We start from the raw sequence: 23,919 nt of genomic DNA, 5'->3' as shown, positions 1-23,919 counted from the left end.
TCTGCAGATTGTCTTTTTACTTTCTTTCTTTCTTTTTTTCTTTTTTTTTTTTTTTTTTTTTTTTGTGGTACTGGGGATCAAACCCAGGGCTTATGTGCTTGCAAGGCAAGCACTCTACCAACTGAGCTATCTCCCAGCCCTTACTTTCTTGATAGTGTCCTCACATATGCAGAATTTCTTAATTTTTTTGTACTGGGGATGCTTCACCACTGAGCCACATCCTCAGCCCTTTTTTATTCTTATTTTGAGACACAATCTCCCTAAGTTGCTTAGGCCCTCACTTAGTTGTTGAGGCTGGTTTCCAACTTGCATCCTCTTGCCTCAGCCTCCCAAGCCACTGGAAATACAGGTGGGCACCACTCTACCCAGCAGAATTTCTTATTTTTGATGAATCTAATTTATCTATTTTGTTTTTCTTTTTTTGCTTGTGTTTTTGGAGTCATATCTATTAAATTGCTACCAAATCCAGTGCTTTTCTCTAAGAATTTTCTCTCTTTCTTCAGTGTAGATCTTCAGTCCATTTTGAGTTCATTTGTAAGGTAAAGGTTCAATTTCATTCTTTTACATGTGGTGTCCAGTTTTTCCAGCACCATTTATTGAAAAGATTATCCTTTCTCCTTTCTCCTTTTCAAAAATTAATTGACAAAGCCAGCCTTGGCATAACAAGGCCCTAAGCAGCTCAGCGAGACCCTGTCTCTAAATAAAATATAAAAAGGGCTGGGGATGCGGCTCAGTGGGTAAGCACCCCTGGGTTCTGTCCCTGGGACCAAAAACAACAAAAAAGTTAGTTGACCATATATGTATGGATTTATTTTTTACCATTCTATTCTATTGCATTGGTCTGCCTGTCTCTCCATCTGTCTTACTGCTTTGATGACTGTAGCTTTGTAATGAGTTTTAAAGTCAGGAAGTTTGGGTCTTCTAGCTTTGTTCTTTTTCCTGGTTGTTTTGCTGTTTGGAACCCCTTGAGATTCTGTATGGATCTGAGGACCTGCTTTTCCATTTCTACAAAAAAGGCTATTGGAAATTGTTTTCTTTTCATTGCCGGATCTCAAACCCGGGACCTCACACTCACTAGGCAAGTGTTCTCACAGGCCACACTCCCGCTCCCTGTTGGAGTTTCGATAGGGATTGGATGGAATCTGAAGATCGCTTTGGCAGTACTGACATCTTGGCAGTATTGTCTTCCAATCCATGAACATGGGATGCCTTCCCACTTAATGAGGTTTTGTTTTCTTCAGTGCTAGTCTTTCACATCATTGGTTAATTTCTAAGTGTTTAATTCTGAGTGTGTAATTGTAAGTATTTAATGATTTTAGATGCTACTGTAGATACAGTTGCTTTTTAAATTTCCCTTTTGGATTGTTCCTTGGTGGTATATAAAACAGCCCATGTTTGTGTGTTGATGTTTCTCCCTGTGACTGTGCTGAATCCTCTCCCCCTTTCCTGAGATAGAATTGTAATCTTGAGGTCTCTTCATTTCTGCTTTCTGCTCTGATCACTTAACATTTTCTGTAGCAGTTTCTCAGAGCACCATAACTTTGTTCTTGATCCTTTAAACTGGGTTGTTTTCTCTCTCATCAGTAACTAACTCTAGCCAAACATCTTGGCACATTGTAAACTTTGTATTTTCAGTTATTTCATTGTGATCAGTTCCCAGGTGTTAGATTACTAGATCAAAAGGCAGGAACATTTTTAAACCTTTTGTTGAACATTGTCATATCATCATCATCATCATCAATATCATTATTATTATTATTATTATTATTATTAGTTTCTTTTTGGTTCCAGGGATTGAACCCAAGGGCGCTTAACCACTGAGCCACATCCGCAGCCCTTCTTGTTTTATTGAGAGACAGGGCCTCTCTGAGTTGCTCGGGGTCTCATAAGTTGCTGAGGCTGGCCTCCAACTTGTGATCCTCCTGCCCCAGCCTCCTGAGCCGCTGGGATAATAGGTGTATGCCACCATGCCCAGCTGCTGTATTATTTTCTAAAAGGCTTCTATCATTTTACACATAGGTCAGCAACTAACTTGGGTTAATAGATTTAAAATATATTTTGCTTAAAATCTATTTGAAACTTTAAAATAGATATGGCATTTTATTCTCATTTTAACATATGGCTCTTAAATTACTGGTGAAACTGAACATTTCCCCATAAGTGTGCCAGGCACATGTGCTTTTGTGTGTGCTTACGCACGTGTATTTTTTCTGTCTGCCTCTTGAAATTTTGATACTGGTGTATCTAATATCAATCAGGGCATTGCCGACGTCGCTGTAACCCTTGACCCATCGCACTTGTTACAAATACGTCTTCGGCCTTTGTCATCTTCCCGTGTGAGTTGCTTTGGTTTTTGGCACATAGAAGTTTCTAATTTTTACATAGTCAAACTCTTTGATGGTTTTTCTTTGTGATCTCTTTATCTCTCAGAGCATTTAAAATCCCTCTTGCATAAGCATTTGTCAGTGTTAACAGAAATCAGCATGGAAGATAAACATGGACCGCAATCTTCCCATTGCATCAAATTAAAATGTTTTCTTCCCCGGATCCCTGTCAGTCTTTCCCACATGTACATAATTCGAGGTAGTTGTTATCACCACATTGACACGATTTGGTGTTCCAGGCTTTTCTGTTTATTTTTCCACTAAATTATCATCTGACAGCATCCCTGATACATCTTTCCCCCAGACTCTGTGCTGCTTCTTGCCTTGAAAACTTTTTTTTTGTGTGTGGGGGTACCGGGGATTGAGCTCAGGGGCCCTCGACCACTGAGCCACATCCCCAGCCCTATTTTGTATTTTATTAAGAGACAGGTTGCTTAGCGCCTTGCTATTGCTGAGGCTGGCCTCCACCTTGCCATCCTCCTGCCTCAGCCTCCCAAGCAACTGGGATCACAGGTGTGCGCCTCTGAGCCTGGCTTGATTCTTCTCTCTTTGTCTGCTTTGAATTTTCTTTTCTCCCTCTGGTGTCGTCCTTTCCAAGGGTGATACCTGAAACCCCCATGGCTGCCAGGGAGCACAGCTGGCCTGCTCTGTCCTGGCAGTGATTGGCAAGTGACTGTCAGGCCCTGTTCAGAATGTCCCTCCTCATCTCACCTCAGCTCCTCACACTGATCTTTGGGGCAACCAGTGGCTCCTGAGATTGTTCCAGTGATGCCTTAGGGAACTCTAGCTTCTGTTATTTTCTCTCATCTTAAAATTAAAAAAAAAAAATCTGATTTTTCTTGAAGAGTTTGCTCCCATCCAGGCCGGGGGGCTTCAAAGAGCAGCCAGACAGAGCGCCCCCTGCTCAGGGCTGGCTGTTGGGCCGGCAGGGACTGTGGGTGATGGGGAAAGGAACCTTGGGAGAGCCCTGGGATGCCAGCGCTGAGCAGCCGGGGGCTTCCGGTGACGGGGAACTTGCTTCTGGTGCAGGAGGTCAGGCCAGTACGAGCTAAGCCGGGGTGAAATTCAGAGTAGGGAACAGAATGGACAGAAATGGACAGAAACTCGAGACTGAAGCCCAAGCAACAAAGGACCTGGTCCACAAATGGGCCAAGGAACTGAGCGGGCGCGTCGCGGAGGAAGAACTATGAACGTCAACATGTGTGAGAAAACGTTCAGCCCCTCTGTCAATCAGAGAAACTGCACCGGGAGTCCCTCTCACTCCAGGCAGAATGACAATCATCAAGAACGCAAGTGACAACAAACGCTGGCGAGGGTGTGGAAAAGGCGCTCTCATCCATGGCTGGTGGGACTGCAAATTGGTGCAGCCACTCTGGAGAGCAGGACGGAGATGCCTCAGGAAACTTGGAATGGAACCACCATTTGACCCAGGTATCCCACCCAAAGGACTTAAAATCAGCACACGACAGTGACGCAGCCACATCAGTGTTCATAGCAGCTCAACTCACAATAGCTAAACTGTGGAACCAACCTGGGTGCCTTCAGTAGATGAATGAATCAAGAAACTGTGGTACAAATACACAGTGGAATACTACTCAGCCTTAAAGAAGAATGGAATGATGGCATTTGCTGGCACATGGGTGGAGCTGGAGACTCACGCTAAACAAAATGAGTCAATCTCCAAACACCGAAGGCCGAATGTTCTCTCTGATGCTAATTCACAAAAGCGGGGGGGAGAATAGAAGTCCAGTGGATGAGACAGAGGGGAGGGAACTCAGGGCCTGGAACAGGGCTGTGCCCAGACTTTGAAACGCATTTGGGTAGGCTGGGTGACAAGGGCCTCATCCAGGGTGGACTCAGAGTGGCAATCAGGGTGATGGGTTGGAGCCACATCCCTGAAGAAGCAGCCAGACGCCGGGACGGATGAGGGACACGGAGGAACATGCAGCCAGAGGCCGCTGACTCGGGCCCGGGGACTCCATCAGAGTCAGAAACCAGGACGAGAGGGTGGAGTCGGCTTGGTGGCCGATGGCAGGGTTGGGCTGGGCTGCCGGAGGTGGGGCTGGGCGGAGGTTGCGCTTTGGGGGTGGGTGGTGGATGGGAGGCCAGGGGAAGGGCGGGGCTCTCAGGCCGCCTCGGGGAGAGGCTGGGGCGGAGGCTGGCCTCTGGAGGAGGGAGGCCAGGTGAGACCAGGGGCACACATGCAAGTCCCGTGGGCTGGAGGTCCCTGGGGGAGGTGTCCCCTTCCTCTTCCTGCCACACAGTGTCCTCCCTTTGCCAGGGGCCCCGCCCTCAAGCCCAGTGCTCCGGGGGCCTCGGTGTGTTCACGGTGGCCCTTCCGTGGAGCCAGGCACAGAGGCAGCTTCCTCCGTGGCCCTTGACTTGAAGGGGGGCCGGGTGTGCCCTGAGGAAGCCAGGCAGAAGCCCTGGTGCCGGGAGACGTGTCCTTGTCAGCTGGCGTGGACGAGACACGTCCACTCCCGGGGGCAGGTCACAGGGCCGGCGTCGAGTGTCCTTGGAGAACGGGGGGCTGCAGAAAGGCCTGGACCTGAGTCCTGAGGAGCCTGGCCGGGCAGGGCAGGGTTGTTTGGGGAATGGGCTTTGTCAGAGGGACTTCTAGAAGGTTCCGCCTGACGGGACAGCAGATTCTTGGCTGGACTCCCCTTCAGTTGTCTTCCTGGGCTGGCTCCTGCGCCCTGCTTACCACTGGACGCGTGGCCAGCGTGGACCGAATGGCCCGAGGGAAGGTCTGGGAAGATGACGTGGGTGGGACGCAGGTGGAGGGCCGCGGCGGGATGAGTCGGGCTTGCTGGACGTGGCACCCACGCCCCGGGCTACTGGAGAAGGCCAGCCCTCCTTCCGTCATCTCTGCATCTCTTCTTAAGTTTAGCAAAATGTCTGAAAGCGGGGCGGCCACGACTGCAGGGTTTCTCTGACTGACCAGGCCCAGCCCGTCCGCAGGTGACCGTCTAGCCAGAGTGGACTCGCTCTGCTGGCTTGGCTCGTGTTTATTTTTGTAGCTCCAGCCGTAGAGGATTTCTTGTCCCCTGAGATGGGGCTGTTGCTGGTCAACCAGAAAAGCCCCTCAGAGCAGAGCATTGTCGAAAAGCGACACAGTCTTACCTTAAACAGAATATCTTCACTTAATAAAGCAGCACACAGCCTGCGACAGGAGAGCTGGCGTGTCCCAGTGCTGAGCCGCCCTTCCTCGTGACTACAGCCTCGGGGGTTGCTGGTCCCAGCTGCTGGGGCCTCTTGTCTGAATTTGGGCCTGGCTCCTCTTTTCTTTGGTACCAGGGATGGAACCCAGGGGTGCTTAACCACTGAGCCACCTCCCCAGCCCTATTTTATATTTTATTTAGAGACAGGGTCTCGCCGAGTTGCTCAGGGCCTCCCTAAGTTGCAGAGGCTGGCCTCCAACTGGCGATCCTCCTGCCTCAGCCTCCCGAGCTGGGATTGGGCCTGTCTCCTCTTAAGCTCCGCGATGGAAGCAGGCATGGTTTCTGCATCTCCTGTGTTTTGATTTTCACCATCCATTCATCATCTTTAATTCCTTGACTTCAGTAAAGAGACCCATCTTTTATATTTTCTTCACGATCAGAGTTTACATTTTTAGAAGCCCTAGCGTTTGTGGGTCCACCCTGTTTTCAGCCAGGTTGCAGGTCCCGCCGCATCACCTTCGCCACTGCTGGTATACGGCGTGGCTTTTTCTCCGTCCGGGTTGTACGCCTGTCTGTGCATGATCGCGTCTCGTCGTATCTTCTGGGTTATGCGGTTCCACCCATCCTGGAGAGGTGGCCTCCCTCAATTTCCTAGAGAAAAGCTCAGCAAATGACTCTCATTCTCGGTCACAGAGTAGCATCCTCCTTCCCTCTGCTCGGGGACTCTACCACTTTACGTCCTCTGCCAGCGTTCTGCCTGTCTTTTCTTCCCGCTGACTGGAGCTCAGAATTGCTTGCACGAATGAACCATTCCCTCGTGCAGTGTCTACAGTTGCCATTTCTCAAAAGCCAAGCAAGATTTGCAAAGCAGCCCGAGTGTAGAACTGGTCTATGTTTTCCCTCCCCTCAAATCTGTCCTGGTTTTCTTATCTGTACCTATTTTAATACCAGATTTAAAATTTTTTTTTAATTTAATTTAATTTAATTCTTTTGGTAGTGGAGATGGAGCCCAGAGGTGCTTACCCACTGAGCCACATCCCCAGGCCTTTTTATTTTGTATTCAGAGACAAAAATACAAAAGTAGCTCTTGTATTTCAGTAGGTTTCTGAGGCTGGCCTCCACCTTCCAATCCTCCTGCCTCAGCCTCCCGAGCCACTGGGATGACAAGCACGTGCTATCTCTTAAGTGAATGTCCTTTATCGCTTCTTTCTGGGACATTCAACTCTTTTTCCTTAGAAATAGTCATTTTTACACTGTCGTTTCACGATGCTAAATTAAACGACGTTCTTACAGTAACACTTAGGACTGGTGTCACCAAATCAGTGGCACTACTAGTGGCCTTTAGTGTGAAGGTCAGCTGGAGGGGACAGAAGGCAGATAGCAGCCTCCTGCCCACCGCCTGGGGACCTTGGTGGCCCCTGGATGGGTGCCCGTCCACCAGGTGCCCGGTCGTCTTTGAAGTGGAAGTCTGGGGAGTCATCGGTGCCACCTTGCCTTGGTGGCGTCTGGCAGGCGGCTCCATCTAGACAGGGACGTGGAACCGACCGTTCAGTCATGGTGTCTAAGGGGACAGTGCGAGTTCTCGTAAAGAAGAACGTGGCGGCAGAACGCGTGAGGAGCCTCTGGGGTGCTGTGTGCGGGTCACGCTGACGGGAGGGGATGGGAGCAGAGGACTCTGGGCTTTGTCGTCCCTCCTCGGGCCCAGGTCCAGGCTGGCTGAGCAGCATGGGGCCCCGTGTTCCAGTCTCGTTCCCAGAGACCCGTGGTGCCCTGGGCAGAGGGGCTGGTGCCCTGGTTGTCAGGGGACAGACAGGAGGGGACGGCAGGAGCCCAGGTGACGAGGAGGACTGCACACAGTGGGCCCACAGCGCTGACCCCTCGTAATTTCTTTGCCAAGAAGCCATTACCTGCACCCTGCCTGGCCTCGGGGACAGGACACGTCACGTCCCTCGGCAAACTAGTGTTCCCTGCAGGAGAAATGCAGCCCCAGATCATGTGCATAGGAGGAGCCAAGTCACCCTGGAGGGGAGACTCTGGGGACCAGGTCCTGAAACTCTGGGGGCTGAGGGTGGTTCCTCCACAGAATCTCTAAGAACGTGTGGTTAAGAATCCATTAGAACCATCAGCGTGGGCCCGGGGACCTGGGGTGGCCATGGCAGTGGGGACTTGAAAGGCTGATGTCACCCTGCTGTCAGTCAAAAGTCAAGAGGTGGACCTGGGCGGGACTTTCCAGAAACTTCTCTGGGCCCCCCAGTAATAAAACTGGAGCACAGGAGAGGCACCTTGTCCCTGTCCTCTCTGAGAGGACCCACTCTGTCCCTTACGGTGTCCCCTTTCCCTTTTCCTGTCCCTTCAGGAGACTCAGGCCTGGTACTCTGAGCGACACGTCTGAAATCTCTCTGCCTTGCTGGGCAGAATCGGGGTTCGAAGGGGGGTCTTCACGCTGCCTCGGTTTCTCACGAGTCCCTGGTCCGTAGCATGGTGAGGGCGTCCTGGGGACCTAGCGCAACAGCAGTCGGGCTGTTACTTGAGCTCCGGGCACCAGGCCCCCGAGCTCCACCGTGCCGCCTGGCCCCTGCCACCTCCTTCTCGTAGGGACCCGCGGCCGTCAGTCTCTTCTGTGTCCCCGTTTCTTCACGTCTGAAGTGACCACGGACCCTGACGTCCTTGCCCAGGGGCCTCAGCGGGTCTGAGCAGCTCGCCAGGCGCCGTGGGCAAGGGGCGTTCCGCTCAGGTGGCGAGTGGGGACGGCGGGCGGCTCCCTTCTTCCCGCCTCAGGTTCTTCTGGGTCCAGCAGACTCGAGTCTGTCGCCTGAAAGCGACGGCGGGCTGTCGGGAGCCGGGCAGGACGATGCGGCCGTCGGATCCCCGCGCTGGTTTGAGCAGGAAGCGGGGCCGCGGGGCTTGCCTGTGTTCTCAGACCTTTACTTTTGTATTTTTATTTTTTGGTCCCAGGGATGGAACCCAGGGCGCTGACCCCTGGGCCACGTCCCCAGCCCTTTTCCTGTTTCATTGGGAGACAGGGTCTCGCTGAGCTGCTCAGGGCCCAGTCCCTTGGGAATCTGGGCTGCTTCTTCAAGGGCCAGCGGCTACTGCTGCCCCCCAGGGAGGCTCGGACACTGGGGTTCGCAGCCTAGGAGAGCCTCTTTCTGGTGACCCAGTGCCAGGCGTTTGCTCTGGGCCCCTCGCCTGGCAGGGGTGGACTGTCCTCCTCTGAACTCGTCTGCCCACCAGTCTGCCCGGTGCGCCCAGGTGTCTCCTGCCCGTGTCGCCGATCCCCGTCTGTGACGCTGCTTGTTCTTCTCTCTCAGGTTCCGGGGCGCACCGATCATACCCGTGGCGGCCAAGCCGGGGGGCCCGGAGGCCCCCGAAACTGAAGCTCCGCAGGGCATCACTGAGCTCATCCAGGTACCGTCCTCTGGAGCCCAGGCTGCCCTGAGGGGGAGTCAGCCCAGCAAGAAGGCCCTCGCGCTGGTTCCATTAGCCGCCCTGCGCGCACCACTCTGAGAGCCCTCGGCCCCTTCAAAGGCCGGGCGGCCGGACGGCTCTGGAGGCTGAGGCAGGAGGACCACGAGGTCAAAGGCAGCCTCAGCAATAGTGAGGAGGCCCTAAGCCACTCAGCGAGACCCTGTCTCTAAATGAAATCCCAAGTAGGGCTGGGGACGCGGCTCAGGGTTGAGTGCCCCTGGGTTCAATTCCTGGTACAAAAAAAAAGAGAGACCAGAACTAAGGACCTCAGGCCTCCAGCCCAAGGCCTGTCGGCCTCCTCACCCTGAAGTGTCTCCTGCTGCGTCCTTCCTCTGGTCACCACCCACACACACACACTAGGACAGAGTAGCGCCCAGCAGTCTGGAAGTCTGACACCATGTTGTCCACTCTAGAAGCTTCACCTCTGTTCCTCCAGACTCCTCCTTCTGTAGTGATGGACAGGAGGAGGGAGTCGTGCACGCAGCGGGAGCCCAGGGCAGCCAGCAGGAGCAGGCAAGGTGGTGCTGGTGTCCAGGAAGATGGCAGGGCTCTGCTGAGTGACGGCCACTTGGGGTGGAGCGGCCATGGGGCGGGACGGCCTTCATATAGGTGGACGGCTCACAATCCCACCCACCCCGAGGCTTCCATATTACCGGGAAGGGCCGAGGTTCAGAGAGGTCAGGTGACTTGCCCCAGGTCGCTCAGCAGGCATGCGAGCAGGCCGCGGTTGAGGCCCAGCTGGGTTGTGGGGCTCAGCTCTGGTCCACTCATGCCTGGACCATGCACTGTGCTCTGCGACCCACCCTGCTGATCCTGCCGGCTTAGCCAGACACGCGTTTTTCTGGGTGACACTTCTGTTCCTCCTTCAGCCCGAGACCACTGGTCTGGGGCCTGGGACAGTTTGGATTCAAGCAAAACCCACCAGAACGTGGCTCTGAGCGGTTTGTACATTCCTGGAAGAAGCCTCTCCGTAGGTCTCAGGCCGAGCCTGTTTTGAATTCCCCCTTCTTTCTCCAAAGGAATTGTTATCACGAAACTCAAACTTTGGAACATTCACTACCGAATATTTCTGTGACAACCTATTCCCTCGTGAAATCAGAAGGCCGCCAGCTAACAGGAACGGCATGGCGTTGATAGGCGCTTGTTTGCTGCTAATTAGCTCCGACATCTTCTCCGGCGCATTGGTGGCCTGAGCAGAGTATGCCGGTTGGAGCCAAGGCACAGGGTGGGGAGCCAGGAGCAAAGGGGCAGCACAGCACCAGGGGCAGCAGCAGGCCAGCCCTCTGTCTCTGCGGGCACCTGGACAAGTGGCCACTCTTGTCCCGGGAGCCCAGGGACTCAGTTCCCTCCTCCCTCTCTGCCCTTCTGTCCCGTGACTCTCCCCAGGTGCAGTGCCAGCTTCCAGACACACTTGGAAGTCCTCAAAGCCCCATGAGGGCAGAGTAGTAAATAGATGATCCAAACTGTGTTGCCAGGCGCGGTGGTGCACACCTGTCACCTAGTGACTCGGGAGGCTGAGGCAGGAGGATCACAAGTTGGAGGCCAGCCTCAGCAAAACGAGGCCCTGAGCAACTCAGCGAGACCCTGTCTCTAAATAAAATATAAAAAGGGCTGGGGATGTGGCTCAGGGGTTAAGCAGCCCTGGGTTCAATCCTGGGTACCAAGAACTAAAGAAAACAGTGTATTAAATCTGGTGACCAGGCAGTGGGAGGGGTGGCCTTCCCAGGGGTGCCCGCGGGGAGGAACTGAGGAGCTAGCTGGGGGATTCCAGGCTCTCTGGTGGCAGCCACCCGAGGTGACAGGAAGAGATGAGGCGAGCATGGTCCCTAGGTTAGAGGGTGGGGATCCCGGCTCCTCCAGGCCTCCTTCAGCACCTGCTGCTGGAGAGCCAGTGTCCATCAGGAGAGCAGGGGCAGGCTTCTCCAGTGTCCCTTCCTCCCTGCTGATGGGAAGCCGCCGAGGGCGCAGCAGGTGCCCGGCCTGCAGTCTGAGGCTCGGCTCCGATCTGGGCAGCTCGCAGGGCCCGGCCTTGGTGGACACTTGTCAGCCACACCCGGTGCCCTCCCCAGCCTTGCCCTGTGCCCTTTGCCCCTCGCCCGACAGCCCGTGGCAGCAGCGTCTCTTTTCCAGCTCCTGAAGTCCCAGATCTCCATCCCGGAGAGGGACCCCTCGGGCCCGTTCCTCATGTCTGTGGACCACTGCTTCTCCATCAAAGGCCAGGGCACCGTGATGACGGGGACCATCCTCTCGGGCTCCATCAGCCTCGGTGACAGCGTGGAGATCCCTGCCCTCAAGGTCAGTCAGAATGGTCCTTCCTTCGCGCTTCCCTTTGGTGCAGCAGGTGACGGACGCCCCCCCCCCCCCCCCCCCCCCCGCGCCTCTGCAGCCCCTGAACACACTGGGTCTGGCCCAGGTTCCTCCGGGCTGCCTGCTCGGCTCCGTCCTCTCCTGACCTCTCCCGTTTGCCTGCCTGGGATTCTAGAACGACTGTGCTCTGTTCGGGTGCCAGAGTGTGTATCAGAGGCTGGTGACGTCTCACAGGGGGGTCCCCGTAGGTGGTCTCTGCTTGCTTGTTTGTTTTTCTCAGTACTGGGGATCGAACCCAGGGCCTCGAACCGGCCAGGTGGACACTCAACCCCTGAGCCACATCCCAGCCCTTTTTATTTTTTATTTTGAGAAAGGGTCTCGCTAAGTTGCTTAGGGCCGTGCCAAGGTGGTGAGGCCGGCCTCAGACTTCCGTCCTCCTGCCTCAGCCTCTGGAGCCCCTGAGGTGACAGGCCCGTGCCGCTGTTCTACGTGGGATTCTTGAGATTCTGGGGAGCCCTGACTGATGCGCCTGTATCTCGTGTATAGAGGGAAGCATACTCGAGGGAACTGGCTCGCCTCATCATGGAGCCTGCTAAGTCCAAAATCTGCTGGGCAAGCCAGCGGGGCGGGCGCTTGAAGCCCCTGCTGGCAGAATCGCCTTCTCTGTGGGAGTGAGTCGGGTACCCTGCTTTGATCCAAGCTGTCTGATTTCAGTGTCTCATTTTAATGCAAAATACCCTCATGGAAACTTCCAGAATACTGCTTGAGAATTTATCTGGCACCTGGTCCAGCCAAGGTGACACAGAATGGCCGGTGTCACTGGGCGAGGAGCGGGAAGGGCTGGGCGTGCCTCTCTGGCCTAGGGCAGTGGACAGAGGGAAGGGACCTCAGGCGCCACCCCAGTCCCGTTTGATGGTGTTGAGGCCGACGTCTTCTCCTTCAGGGTGAGGGTCCCCCATCGCGGCTCTGGCGAGGCCCCAGGACTCCGTGGATGTGGCAGTAGAACCAGAGGACGAGGCCTGACCCTTCCCAAGGGTTTGGACCTCCGGTCGCAGGGCAGCGGCCCCTCTGTGTCCACGGTCGTAGATCCTCTGCAGACCACGTCACCCAGATCCATTTCAAGCCAGGGCTGAAGGTGCAAATCTTAGATAATAAGGCATAAACTTGTGAAAATAAACTCAGCGCATAGTTAACAAAAATAAGACCACGCTTGTGACCCGCGCTCGTTCTTAGCTGGAAAGAAAACGAGGCCACGCTGCTTTTCCCAACAGCTCGTGTTCCCCAAGACAGAACTCGAGGGGCCACCCTGGCGCAGCATGGCTTCCGCTAGGAGTGGGAAGGAGGCGTCAGGAGAGCGGGTCGACTTGGGAGTGGGGGTGCCCGAGGCTCTGGAGGAAGGAAGAGGGTTTGCATAGCAAGATCAGTGGCTCGGATGCTCGCAACCAGGCGTGGAGGAGGAGAGAGTCAGCGTGGCCGCCGCGGGCAGCTCACAGGGCCTTGAGGTCTCTGGCCTCCGCTTGTCCTTCTAAAGGGAGCTCTTGCCTCTCGGCATCCCAGGAGGTGATCGGTGGTCTGTGGAGACTCGCCGGTTGCTTGGTAGATATGGACCGAGTTCTCCTGGTCGTGTGCGGCCCTTTCTCTCCAGCCTGCTGTCCAGTCCTCTCGGGGTCCCTGCTCTCTATTCTCTAATAATGAGGTAAGGAAAGCAGAACTGCTCACACTTGTTGTTTCAGGTTTTTCACTGCTGTGACTTAAAGACCCACCAGCACAGCCGTAGAGGAGGAGAAGCTGATTTGGGGCTCAGGGTGGCAGAGGGCTCAGTCCACAGACGGCCGGCTCCGTTCCTCGGGCCTGAGGGGAGGCTGAACATCATGGAGGAAGAGTGTGGTGCAGGGAAGCAGCTCCCCTGGGGACCAGGAGGCAGAGAGACTCCACTCCCAGATGCACACGTGTCCCCAGAGCCAGGCCCCAGTGCCACCTCCTCACCACACCACCTGCCTCCAATGCCCCCAGCGGATCCCCCAGGGAGCCAGGCACTGACCGGGTTGAGGCTCTCAGGACCCGATCGTGTCCCCTCTGAACCTTCCTGCACCGTCTCCACGGGGGCTTCTGGGGACACCCACACCCACACCCTATCAGCTGATTTGGGTGTTTGAGGAGGTTTCTAAGCACAGTCTGGGAGACTCAGCCCTGTTTCTTTTGTGGCTTCTAATAAAATGTGAGGGAAATGAAAGAATCAAAGAAAGAAATGTTAACAAGAAAGAACTGGCCCGTTGGGCTGCCGGGGTGCTGCGGGGGGCTGTGAGGGGAAAGCCTGCTCTGGAGTGGCCGGGCCACGGGCGCAGCCTCTGTGGAAGGGACGAGGCATCTGCGGAGGTGGACTCCCCTGGAAAGGCCTGGTGGAGAGCCCTCTGGCTCAAGGGCCTGCACTCCCTTGACGTCTGTGACAGGTCCCCTAGATTTCTGAGACCTGGACCAGCCAGAACACTGGACAGAAAGGGGCAGAAACCTGGCAAAAAGAAAAGGAAGGAAGCTGTCGGACTTCTGGGATTCTCTGGGCAGGAAATGGGCTGATGGAACTAAGCTACAAACACATCGCTCCAGAACAAAAGGGGGAGGGGAGGGGAGGGGAGAGACGACTATAGAGCCCTGGACACAGAAGCCAGCCCAGAGGGAGGAGGACCAGGCCACAGAGGGTCATTCTCAGGGGTGGAGACCTGATTGCATTTGCCCTGCTGGGTTCCAGACGTGCCTGGGACCAGTGGCCCCGTCCCTTCCGCTTCTCCCTTTAGGAATGAGTATCTGTCCTCCGCCGGCCTTGCCGTGGTTGGCAGCGGATGACTCCTTTCCCAGGGCCACAGTGCAGAGGTGTGTTGTCACAGGCTGGGTCCTGCCCAGGGTGTCGCCTGTGTCTGCTGAGACGGTGACATGGTGAGATAGGGACTTTTTTGACCTGATGATATGTAAATGAGATCTTGGACTTCAGGGTTCACGATTTAATGGGGTGAGACCTTGGGGTGTGGGGGTGGATATTCAGCATGTGGGATGGATGCGAAGTTTTGGGCACCAGAGGATGAGCTGTAGTGGGTCAGATTGTAGCCCCCAAAAATGTCCACTCAGAGCCTCAGACCTTTTTGGAGATGAGATCATCCTGGATTGGGGCTGTTCTGGTGTGGGTGTGGGTGTCCCCAGAAGCCCCCGTGGAGACACTGCAGGAAGGTTCAGAGGGGACTCGATCGGGTCCTGAGAGCCTCAACCCGGTCAGTGCCTGGCTCCCTGGGGGATCCGCTGGGGGCACCTGGAGGCAGGTGGTGTGGTGAGGAGGTGGCACTGGGGCCTGGCTGTGGGGACACGTGTGCATCTGGGAGTGGAGTCTCTCTGCCTCCTGGTCCCCAGGGGAGCTGCTTCCCTGCACCACACTCTTCCTCCATGAGGTTCAGCCTCCCCTCAGGCCCGAGGAACGGAGCCGGCCGTCTGTGGACTGAGCCCTCTGCCACCCTGAGCCCCAAATCCACTCCTCCTCCTCTACGGTCGTTCTGATGAGATCTCGTAGTCACAGCAGCAAAAAGCCGACTGAGACAGGTGGACTCTGAGTCCAGAGACAAGTGACCTTGTGAGGGACAGAGAAGTGACGCCAGCTCTGCAGTGGGAGGCCCGTGTCCCCGGCTCCCTCAGCCTCCCGGGGACCAGCCCTGCCGACAAGTATGGTTGGACCTTCCGCCTCCAGAACCGGAGAGTGAGCCGCCGCCTCCAGGCGCAGGCGAGAAGTCACCTGTGGCCACCCTCCTGGGACACCACACAGAGCCTGGGTGGGGAGGACGCAGGTCAGGAAGGGCCTCAAGTCCTCCATGATCCCGGGCAGGTCCCCCGGCTGCATGGAGCCTGGCGTTCTCCTGAGCAGTTGCGTCCCCAGCTCTCCAGCACGGTGGCCCTGGGGACGCGAGGGCCTTTCCTGACGCAGCTGGAGCTGGGACCCCCAGTGCTGCTCGGTCCTCCTCGTCCCTCACGCCCAGGCTCGGTGAGCAGCGGAGCAGGACCTGGGGCCTCTGTCCAGCTCCAAAGCCCAGGCTCCGTCCCTGAGCCCATGTCCCCAGAGCCCTTGGCCCTGCCGGTCCCAGGCTGGTGGCTCTCTGGCTTTCTGGGCAGGGCCTGAGGCCCCCAGGCAGCTGGGCACCGCTGTGCCCGCCGAGGCCTCCGTGGCTCCGTGTGTGTGAAGCACCCACGCTGGACGCCCGACCCCTCTCAGCCCCGCCGTCCTCCACGGGTGGGACTGGCCAGCGCCTGTCGACTCGAGGACATCGCGGGCCTCGGCCCTCTTCCCCAGCACCGGGCATCCCCGTCACGTTTCACTAATAGCCTCAGACGCTGGTGACCGCCTGAACTCCCCCGGGGGCGGGGCGCGGCCAGTCCAAATAAACAGCCGCCTTCCTCCCGGCCTGCGGAGGCTGCTGCCCCGGCCCCTCTCTCTGCTGCCCACGTCCACTCCCAGCTGGGGCTGATTAGTTGAGCAGGACGTGTTGGGGAGCAGGGAGTGAGGGAGGGAAAAGCAGAGCCCCACGCAGACCCCAGCCCTCCACAGCCTTCTGGGTCTTTCCCTCCTCGACCTGGGAGATCCCCCTGCTAAGGTTCCGTCTTGGGATTTCGGGCTGGTGATGGTCCTGGCTGTGATGGCGCTCGGGTTCTGACATGAGAAACTGTCGAAACCAGAGCACACAGGGCAGGAGCGGGGCTGGGGACCTGAGCTGCGGTGGCCACAGGCAACTCACTCAGCCTCTCTGTGCTTCCCTAATGCGGCACAAATTTAGAACGCGTTCATGTGCGCGTGGCTCTGTTTGGGATTCGGGACAGAGGGGTGCAGTCTGTGCTTAAGGACCACAGAGCTCTTGACCCTAAGACCCATGGGACAACTGCGGATGATACATCATCTTTACTGTGACCATTCAATAGTATTTTCATGTGGCATATTTGTTGTGGGTACTGGAAATAGTAAGTGGTAGGACACTTTCTTGTTTGTGAGGTAACGGTTCTTTTCAGGGCTACCGAGTGACTTATTGGAAAGAAAAATCTTTCCAGCTCCTTGTTGGGAAGTCAGTTCACTATTCTAATAATGATGATAGACATTAGTGATGTATGTTTAGATACCAGTTTAGTTCATGAAAAATTTAGAGCAAAGTGCAGAATTTGGTAGTGTATTCATTCCTCTAAGTGTGATCCAGATTTAGATTTAATTTGGGGGGCTTTCAGGGATTGAACCCAAGGGTGCTTCACCACTGAGCCACATCCCCAGCCCTTTTTATATTTTATTTAGAGACAGGGTCTCGCTGAGTTGCTCAGGGCCTCAGTGGCTGAGGCTGGCCTCCACCTTGTGATCCTCCTGCTTTAGCCTCCTGAGTTGCTGGAATGACATGCATGTGCCACCACACCTGGCTTCAGATTTAATTTTTTATTGAAAAACATTAGAGCCAGGTGTGGCAGAGCACACCTGTCATCCCAGCGGCTCGGGAGGCTGAGGCAGGAGGATCGCAAGTTGGAGGCCAGCCTCAGCCACTTAGTGAGGCCCTAAGCAACTCAGCAAGACGCTGTCACAAAATAAAAAAGAAAAAGGGCTGGGGATGTGGCTCAGGGGTGAAGCACCCTGGCTCTGATCCTCACTACCAAAAAACAAAACAAAACAGAACACCACAAAGAAACGCGGATACCTTAAATACTACCAGGGATCGTGACTTTCACCTTTGCCTCTCCCCAGGGAAGCTAATCACAAAGGTGACATGAGGCTGTGACATCTGGAAAGAATCCATTTTCTTGCCCAAACAAGCTTGCGGCGGAGACTCTTCAGACCTGCCCTTCCCCCACCTCCAGGACCCTGCCTGCTTCCCTTCCCAGAGTCCCGCCCGCCAGCCTTTCTTACCTTGGGGCCTTTGCATGCCGTGTCCCTACCTGGAGCATGTCCCCTGCCCTTGCAGGCCCCTTGCATCTCCTGCACTGAGCTCATCTCCCCCCATCTTGGATAGGTACTCACGGCACCTGTGAGTGCTCTGGGTGTCACTCGGCTCCGTGGCTGTGCCTTTGTCTCTGGCCATCCATCTTTATATCCTCAGTACCTATTCTAGGGCTTGGCCCAGGGCAGATCCCAGAAAATATCTGCTGAAGCCAATCCCAGCAGCTCGGGAGTCTGAGGCAGGAGGATGGAAAGGTGGAGGCCAGCCTCAGCAGCCTAGTGAGGCCCTGTCTCTAAATCAAATCTAAAAAGGGCTGGGGGTGCAGCTCAGGGGTCAGGCACCCCTGGGGTCAGTCCCTCCATACGCGAGTGGAGCAGCAGAAGGGAGTCAGGAGGACCGAAGGGGTTGGTGGGAATGGTCAGGGTTGCTTGAAGGCCGCGTCTGCCCTCGGGCGCCTGCGTTCTGGAGCGTCTGGCCTGACCTTTCCCTTTAACTCTTCTGGCTTCAGAAGATGCAGCAGGGAGCACGGGTTGGCGGTGGGTTTTGTGTTTTTGGGGCCCCTGGTCTCTGCCAGGGAGCCCGTGGGACACTGGCTCTCGCTGCCTGTGCGCGCCAGATGCTGGGCTCCCATCCTCGCTGGCTCCGCGGGAGTGGACGCGGCGGAGGCGGCCAGGCGGCGGAGGAGACCCGGGCGGTCTGCCTGCTGCGTGCCAGCCTTGCTCCCGGGCCCTCTGTCCCCGGCGGCTCCACGGCGGGTCCTCTCCGCTCTGCCTTTCCGTTTTCTGCCCTTCAGACCCGAGACGGGCCCTCCTGGACGCTGCGCGCTGCAGGGACGGGAGGCGCTGCCTGGCCTTCGGGCGAGTTGCCAGCCCGGGTTCTGCCGACCCCCGACCCTCGAGCCCTTCGGGTCAGGCTCTCTGCCCTTTGTGGGCCGAGCCGCGGTGGCAAAGTGCCCCCTCGCCGTGAGGACGGGCTCAGCGAAGGCCAGAGCGCCTCGGCCTTGTCCCCTGCCCGCGGTCAGGGCGAGCGTGGGGGCTGCCCCTCTGCCATGGCTCCCGTCATCACCCGACCCGCACCTCGTCCCTTGTGCCCTTACCTGGCCTTTCACTTGGTCCCTGTGGGTCACATCCCGGCCCAGGAGGGGCAGCCCGAGCCCCGCGTGCCGGCACCGGGGACACTGCACTCTGCCCGACCTGGGCCTCCATCTGCCTTTCTTTTGGCTCAAGGATGTGAGCCACGTCTGCGGCCACGCTGTGACGTCCTGCGGTCTCTCTCACAAGGACAGGGGACAGGTGGGGACAGAAGGCTGATCTCCGAGGAGGCGGTGAGCTCGGGAACGGCCTCTGTCCAGGCTCTGTCGTCAGCGCACGACCCTGGGATGGTTTCCTGCCGGTTCCGCACCTCCATCCTGGCTCTGTGACCTCGCGCAGGTCCTCAGCCTCTCTGTGCCGTAGGGCGGGATGACGGCATCGCCTTCCCTGGCGCCAGGTAGGCGCAGCCGTGCTGCCCTGGTGTCCCCTCCTGAAGCCTTGGTCTCCCTTATCCTGTACCCTCCGCTGGTGGCCAGCCGTGAGCAGTCTCGAAGGTGCCAAGGGAGGTGGCGGTGGGCCTGCAGTGGCCTCTGGCTGTCCCCACGGGGGTCACGCGTCGGGGGAACCAGGTTGGCGTGGGTTCTGGCCCAGGGTAGCCTCCCAGAGTCCCAGGAGCGCCCTGCAGGTCCTTGTGGGGACCCATCAACGTCACTCGCCATTTCCTAGGATGAGGTAATGACGGGCTCCAGGTAACCTCGCCAGAGCGTGGGCGCTGCGCCTGCAGGAGCACAGCTCTGGGCCCCAGGTGTGCCTGCCCGGCTGTGCGACTGCGGGCAAGGGGCCCCTCTGGAGGCCGGGCCACCTCGTAAGGACTGACTTCAGGCACAGAGTCCTCCACGGTGGCCTCTGGGCCGTTGCTGTCACAGCCGTGGCTGCCTTCAAGGTGACTCAGGCGCCTGGACCGGGCAGCTCCAGGAGCAGGGTGACAGATGGAGCCTCACCACGACCTGTGGGCTGTGTCCCTCGGGCTGCTGTTTCCTCCCGTTAGCCGTGGCCTTGTTTCCTTGGATCACCACCTGTACGTCATCAAGGGTCTGGAAAATATGAGCTGGCCTCGACCTGAGAACTGGCAGGCCCTCGGAGCTCCGGTTCCTGTGGTGACTTCCTGTGTCAGGAGGTGGCCCAGCCAGAGTTGGAGGATCCAGGGGAAGTGGCTTTGGGGCAGCAGATGCTCAGGTGGCAGGTGGTGCTAGGCTGTGGCCAGGGCAAGCCTGGGTGCTGTGGGGCTCCGGCAGACCCAAAGCATCTGGTCTCAGGGTGCAGTGGTGCATCCCAGCGGCTTCGGAGGCTGAGGCTGGAGGATTGCAAGTTAGAGGCCAGCCTCAGCCACTTAGCGAGACCCTGAGCAACTGAACGAGACCCTGCCTCTAAATAAAATATGAAAAGGACTGGGGATGTGACTCAGGGGTTAAGCACCCCTGGGTTCAGTCCCTGGAACCAAAACAAACAAAAAACTGCCCAAGACCCCCATGAGGTCATTAAATACTTTGGTCCAATTGGAATATTACTCAGCCATAAAGAAGAATGAAATGATGGCATTTGCCAGTAAATGGATGGAGCTGGAGAACATCGTGCTAACTGAAGTAAGCCAGACCCAAAAACCAAAATCTGAATGTTCTTGTTGGTGCTACCACACACTGTGGGGGGAGGGGAGAACAGAAGTTCACTGGATGAGACAAAGGGGACTGAACGGGAGGGAAGGGATGGGCACGGGAAAGACAGTGGAATGAAGGGGACAGAACTTTCCTGTTCACATATGAACACACAACCAGGAAAACTCCACGTCCTGTCCCACCACAAGGATGGAGAGTCACACTCCCTGTGTGTGACATGTCAGAGTGCACCCTGCTGTCATGGATAGCTAGGAAGAACACATAAAAAAGAAGAAAAAACAATAACTTGGGCCCTCAGCAGTCCCCAAATTGCAGTCAGCTGAAGCCAGGGAATTAATTTCCACGACAGTCAGCTCGTCCATCAGATCATGAAGGTTCCCAACAAGCAGATCCTCTGCGGTGATTTCCCTTAGGCAGCTTGGGGAACGCTTGGGGTTCTGGCTCAGGGGCCCCATGTACCACTTGCTGTGCAGCCATGGTCACTTAAACCTTCTGCGCTCCCGCATCTGCAAAACGAGGAAATGCTGGTAGCACCTGCTCTGTGGGGCGGTCTGGAGAGCAGGAGGAGTGACGGTTCTGCTGAAGTGTCCAGCACGTTCATTGAGCACTCGCCGAGCGCCTCCTCGGGGGACAGGCCAGAGAGGCAGGCCGCCATTTTGTCCTTGCCAAATTGACTTCTCACAGTAGGAGTGTTATTTTTTTTGGTGGTGAAATGATTGAGAACCAGAGGGTTTCTGTAGGCCTGGAGGGCTCTCTAAGGGAGTGAGACTGGGAATCTTGCGAGGCGAAGGGACCGAGCCATTCAGAAAGCTGGGGACAGAGCCCGGAGCATGCTGGGTACAGGGAGAGGGGAGGGCAGAGAGCAGACAGGAGACAGGCCAAGGTGAGGTCAACAGCTGTGTTGATGAACCCAGGAAGTGCTCCAGGAAGCGTCCAGGAAGTAATCTAAAAAGTATCCAGGAAGTGCTCTAAGAAGAACCCAGGAAGTATAAGGTCACCACACCCCCCTTTAGGTGCCAACATGGCGCTGGCCAAGCTTGTCTTCCTGATTTTACTCCTCATAACTTCTTCCCGCCGGTGTGGACTCGCACCCAATTGGTGCTTGACACCCCGCCCAGACCCCTAGCAACAAGGCTCACCCAATCAGCCATCGCCCCGCCCCCCAGCAACAAGGCTCCCCCAATCAACTCTCACCCAGTTTCATGCCCCAACCAATCAGCTTCTTCCCGGCCCTATGTAAGTGTGTGCATTTTTTAAAATAAAACGGGACTTCTCCAGTGATTAGCTTTGGACTGTGGCTCTGTGCGCTTCTTTCAGGAAGTGTCCAGAAAGTACTCCAAGAAGTATCCAGGAAGTAATCTAAAAAGTATCTACAAAGTGCTCTAAAAAGTATTGAGGAAGTGTCCAGGAAGTACTCCAAGAAGAATCCAGGAAGTAATCTAAAAAGTATCCACGAAGTGCTCTAAGAAGTATCCAGGAAGTGCTCTAAGAAGTATTCAGGAAGTGTCCAGGAAGTACTCCAAGAAGTATTCAGGAAGTAATCTAAAAAGTATCTACAAAGTGCTCTAAAAAGTATTCAGGAAGTGTCCAGGAAGTACTCCAAGAAGAATCCAGGAAGTAATCTAAAAAGTATCTGCAAAGTGCTCTAAAAAGTATTCAGGAAGTGTCCAGGAAGTACTCCAAGAAGAATCCAGGAAGTAATCTAAAAAGTATCCATGAAGTGCTCTAAAAAGTATCCAGGAAGTGCTCTAAGAAGTATCCAGGAAGTAATCCATAAAGTATCCAGGAAGTGCTCCGAAAAGTATCCAGGAAGTGCTCCAAGAAGTGTCCAGGAAGTAATCTTAGTATCCAGGAAGTGCTTTAAAAAGTATTGAGGAAGTGTCCAGGAAAGTACCCAAGAAATATTCAGGAAGTAATCTAAAAAGTATCCACGAAGTGCTCAAAAAAGTATCCAGGAAGTGCCCCAAGAAGTGTCCAGGAAGTAATCTAAGTATCCAGGAAGTGCCCCAGGAATTGTCCAGGACGTGCTCGTCAGCACTGCTTGCTTCCTCACCTTAGGGGAGCAGGGGCGTCCCTCCCCTGCCCTGTCCCCACTTGCACCCCCTCCTGCCCTCTGACCTGACCACCCCAGCAGCCTGAGCCAGCTCCTCCTGCCTTGGCTTCATTTGGGGTCTTTGCTGTGACCTTCGTTTTTGTTTTTCTCCTTAAAGGAAAGTCGAGAGTTCCCTGGGTGTGGATAAAGCCAACGCACCACTTAAACTGAATATTTATAATTCCTTCTTTTAGGAAATAAAACAATAATAAAAATACCATAAACACTGATTTAATTGTTCACAGGCTTTGACTTGTAATCATGGCAGGAAGGGCAAGCGAGAAGCCTTACTCAAATAAAGACACTCGCCTGCTTTTGTTTGAAGTTCTGCTGAAATGCTTCAGTGTAACATGTTCTTGTTTCAAAACAAATTCCAGCCATTCAGACTTTTCAGCTTTTTTTTTCTTTTCCAAAGTATTTAAATGAACTGATTCCGGGCAAGGGCAATTCAGGTCCAGACCCAGCTTTTGAGGGTCCCTGGGCTGTCAATAAGGACGTAGCTGCAGTCCCCTGCCCGCCAGGCCATACAGCCCCCTCCCTGGCTTGCTGTTGAGGACAGTGTGAGGACATCAGAGTGGGTGTGAAAATAAAGACAAATGTTGACCCTGCCTGACGTGCCCTTCCCTGTGGTTGCCCAAGGGAGGGCCTTCCAGGGACAGGCGGAGAGGTCTGAGAGCAGGGGACCTGACCTCGCCCAAGGTCAGAGCAGGCACGTCCAGTCGGAGGAGACAGAGGACTTCTAGGCGATAGGTTGAGGTATAAGTCAAAGAACATTCTAGCCAGGCATGGTCGCACACACCTGTCATCCCAGCACCTCAGGAGGCTGAGGCAGGAGGATTGCAAGTTGGAGGCCAGCCTTAGCAGCTCATTCAGGCCCTAAGCAACTCAGCGAGGCCCTCCCTGTCTCTAAATAAAATAGAAAAAGGCCTGGGGATGTGGCTCAGTGGTTAAGCACCCCTGGTTTCAATCCCCAGTACCAAATAAACAAACGTTCTAGCAAATGCAAAGGTCCTGTGGTAGGAGGTAACTTTTGAAGACCAGGCATAAGGGAACTTGGCTGGAGCTCAGAGAGAAGAGATGGGGTTGGAGGCACAGGAGAGGATGGTGGGCCCAGACCACACAGGCCTGTGGGCCGGTTAGTTCTGTCTGTCCTAACCCTGCAGATGGTCTTAACGTGTGTGTGGAGAGGTGTGCGGGGAGACACCCCTGTAGGTATTTGTGTATTGGAATGGGAGACGGTATGGAGGATGGGTTTGAGGGGCGCCATCCTGTTGTGAGGACTAGTGGGGAGGATGCTGTGGTGACCAGGCGGGGGCAGTCCAGCAGGCCGCGACCTTTAGGAGGTGGAATTGGCAGGCGTGGTGGGCTAGGCCGGTCAGTGGGGAGGCATGTCACAGACGCCCCCGGATCTCTCAGCCTGGTGATGGAGCCCCCGTGGAGTGATCTGCAGCTGAGCGTCAGCAGACCGCTGGGAGCCTGGCTAGGGTTTCAGTACATCAGAGGTGACTTGCAAGTTCTAGAAAGTTCTGGAAAGTTCTAGAAAGTTCTGGAAAGTTGGCACATTCTAGAAAGCAAGTTGACAGAGAAGTTTGGGGTGAAGCAGGCTTGTGAGCTCTTGGCGGAGCCACCTTCACATCTGGGACCTCCGTCTGGAAAAGAGGTGAACATTCACCACGAGCAGGTCACAGCGGTGCCTCCACCGTGCGAGTCCCTGATTGACTTAGGAGCCCTACTGGCTCTAAAACGCCAAGGGTCTCAGTGGCCCTGGCTCCGGCATTTTCGGAGGGAGGGGAGGGTGCTTCTGGGACACTCGGGAGAAGCAGCTGGTAACAGGGAGGGCAGGTCCTGTCCCCAGGCTTCCACT

The 23,919-nt window shown here is 55.6% G+C and overlaps 1 protein-coding gene across 1 annotated transcript in view; it reads left to right on the top strand.

Annotated features, from left to right (window-relative positions):
• Positions 1–23,919, top strand: part of Eefsec (eukaryotic elongation factor, selenocysteine-tRNA specific) — a 183,511-nt gene that overhangs the window by 74,300 nt on the left and 85,292 nt on the right. Inside the window, exons 3-4 of the mRNA XM_047535044.1 lie at positions 8,857–8,953; positions 11,144–11,308. Coding sequence (XP_047391000.1) covers positions 8,857–8,953; positions 11,144–11,308 — 262 coding nt within the window. The remainder of the gene's footprint in view (positions 1–8,856; positions 8,954–11,143; positions 11,309–23,919) is intronic.

The sequence above is a fragment of the Sciurus carolinensis genome, chromosome 19, assembly GCF_902686445.1.
Source record: "Sciurus carolinensis chromosome 19, mSciCar1.2, whole genome shotgun sequence".
Classification (NCBI taxonomy): Eukaryota; Metazoa; Chordata; class Mammalia; order Rodentia; family Sciuridae; genus Sciurus; species Sciurus carolinensis.
The sequence above is the reverse complement of the archived record's forward strand: the minus strand, read 5'-3'. Positions and strand labels throughout refer to the sequence as shown.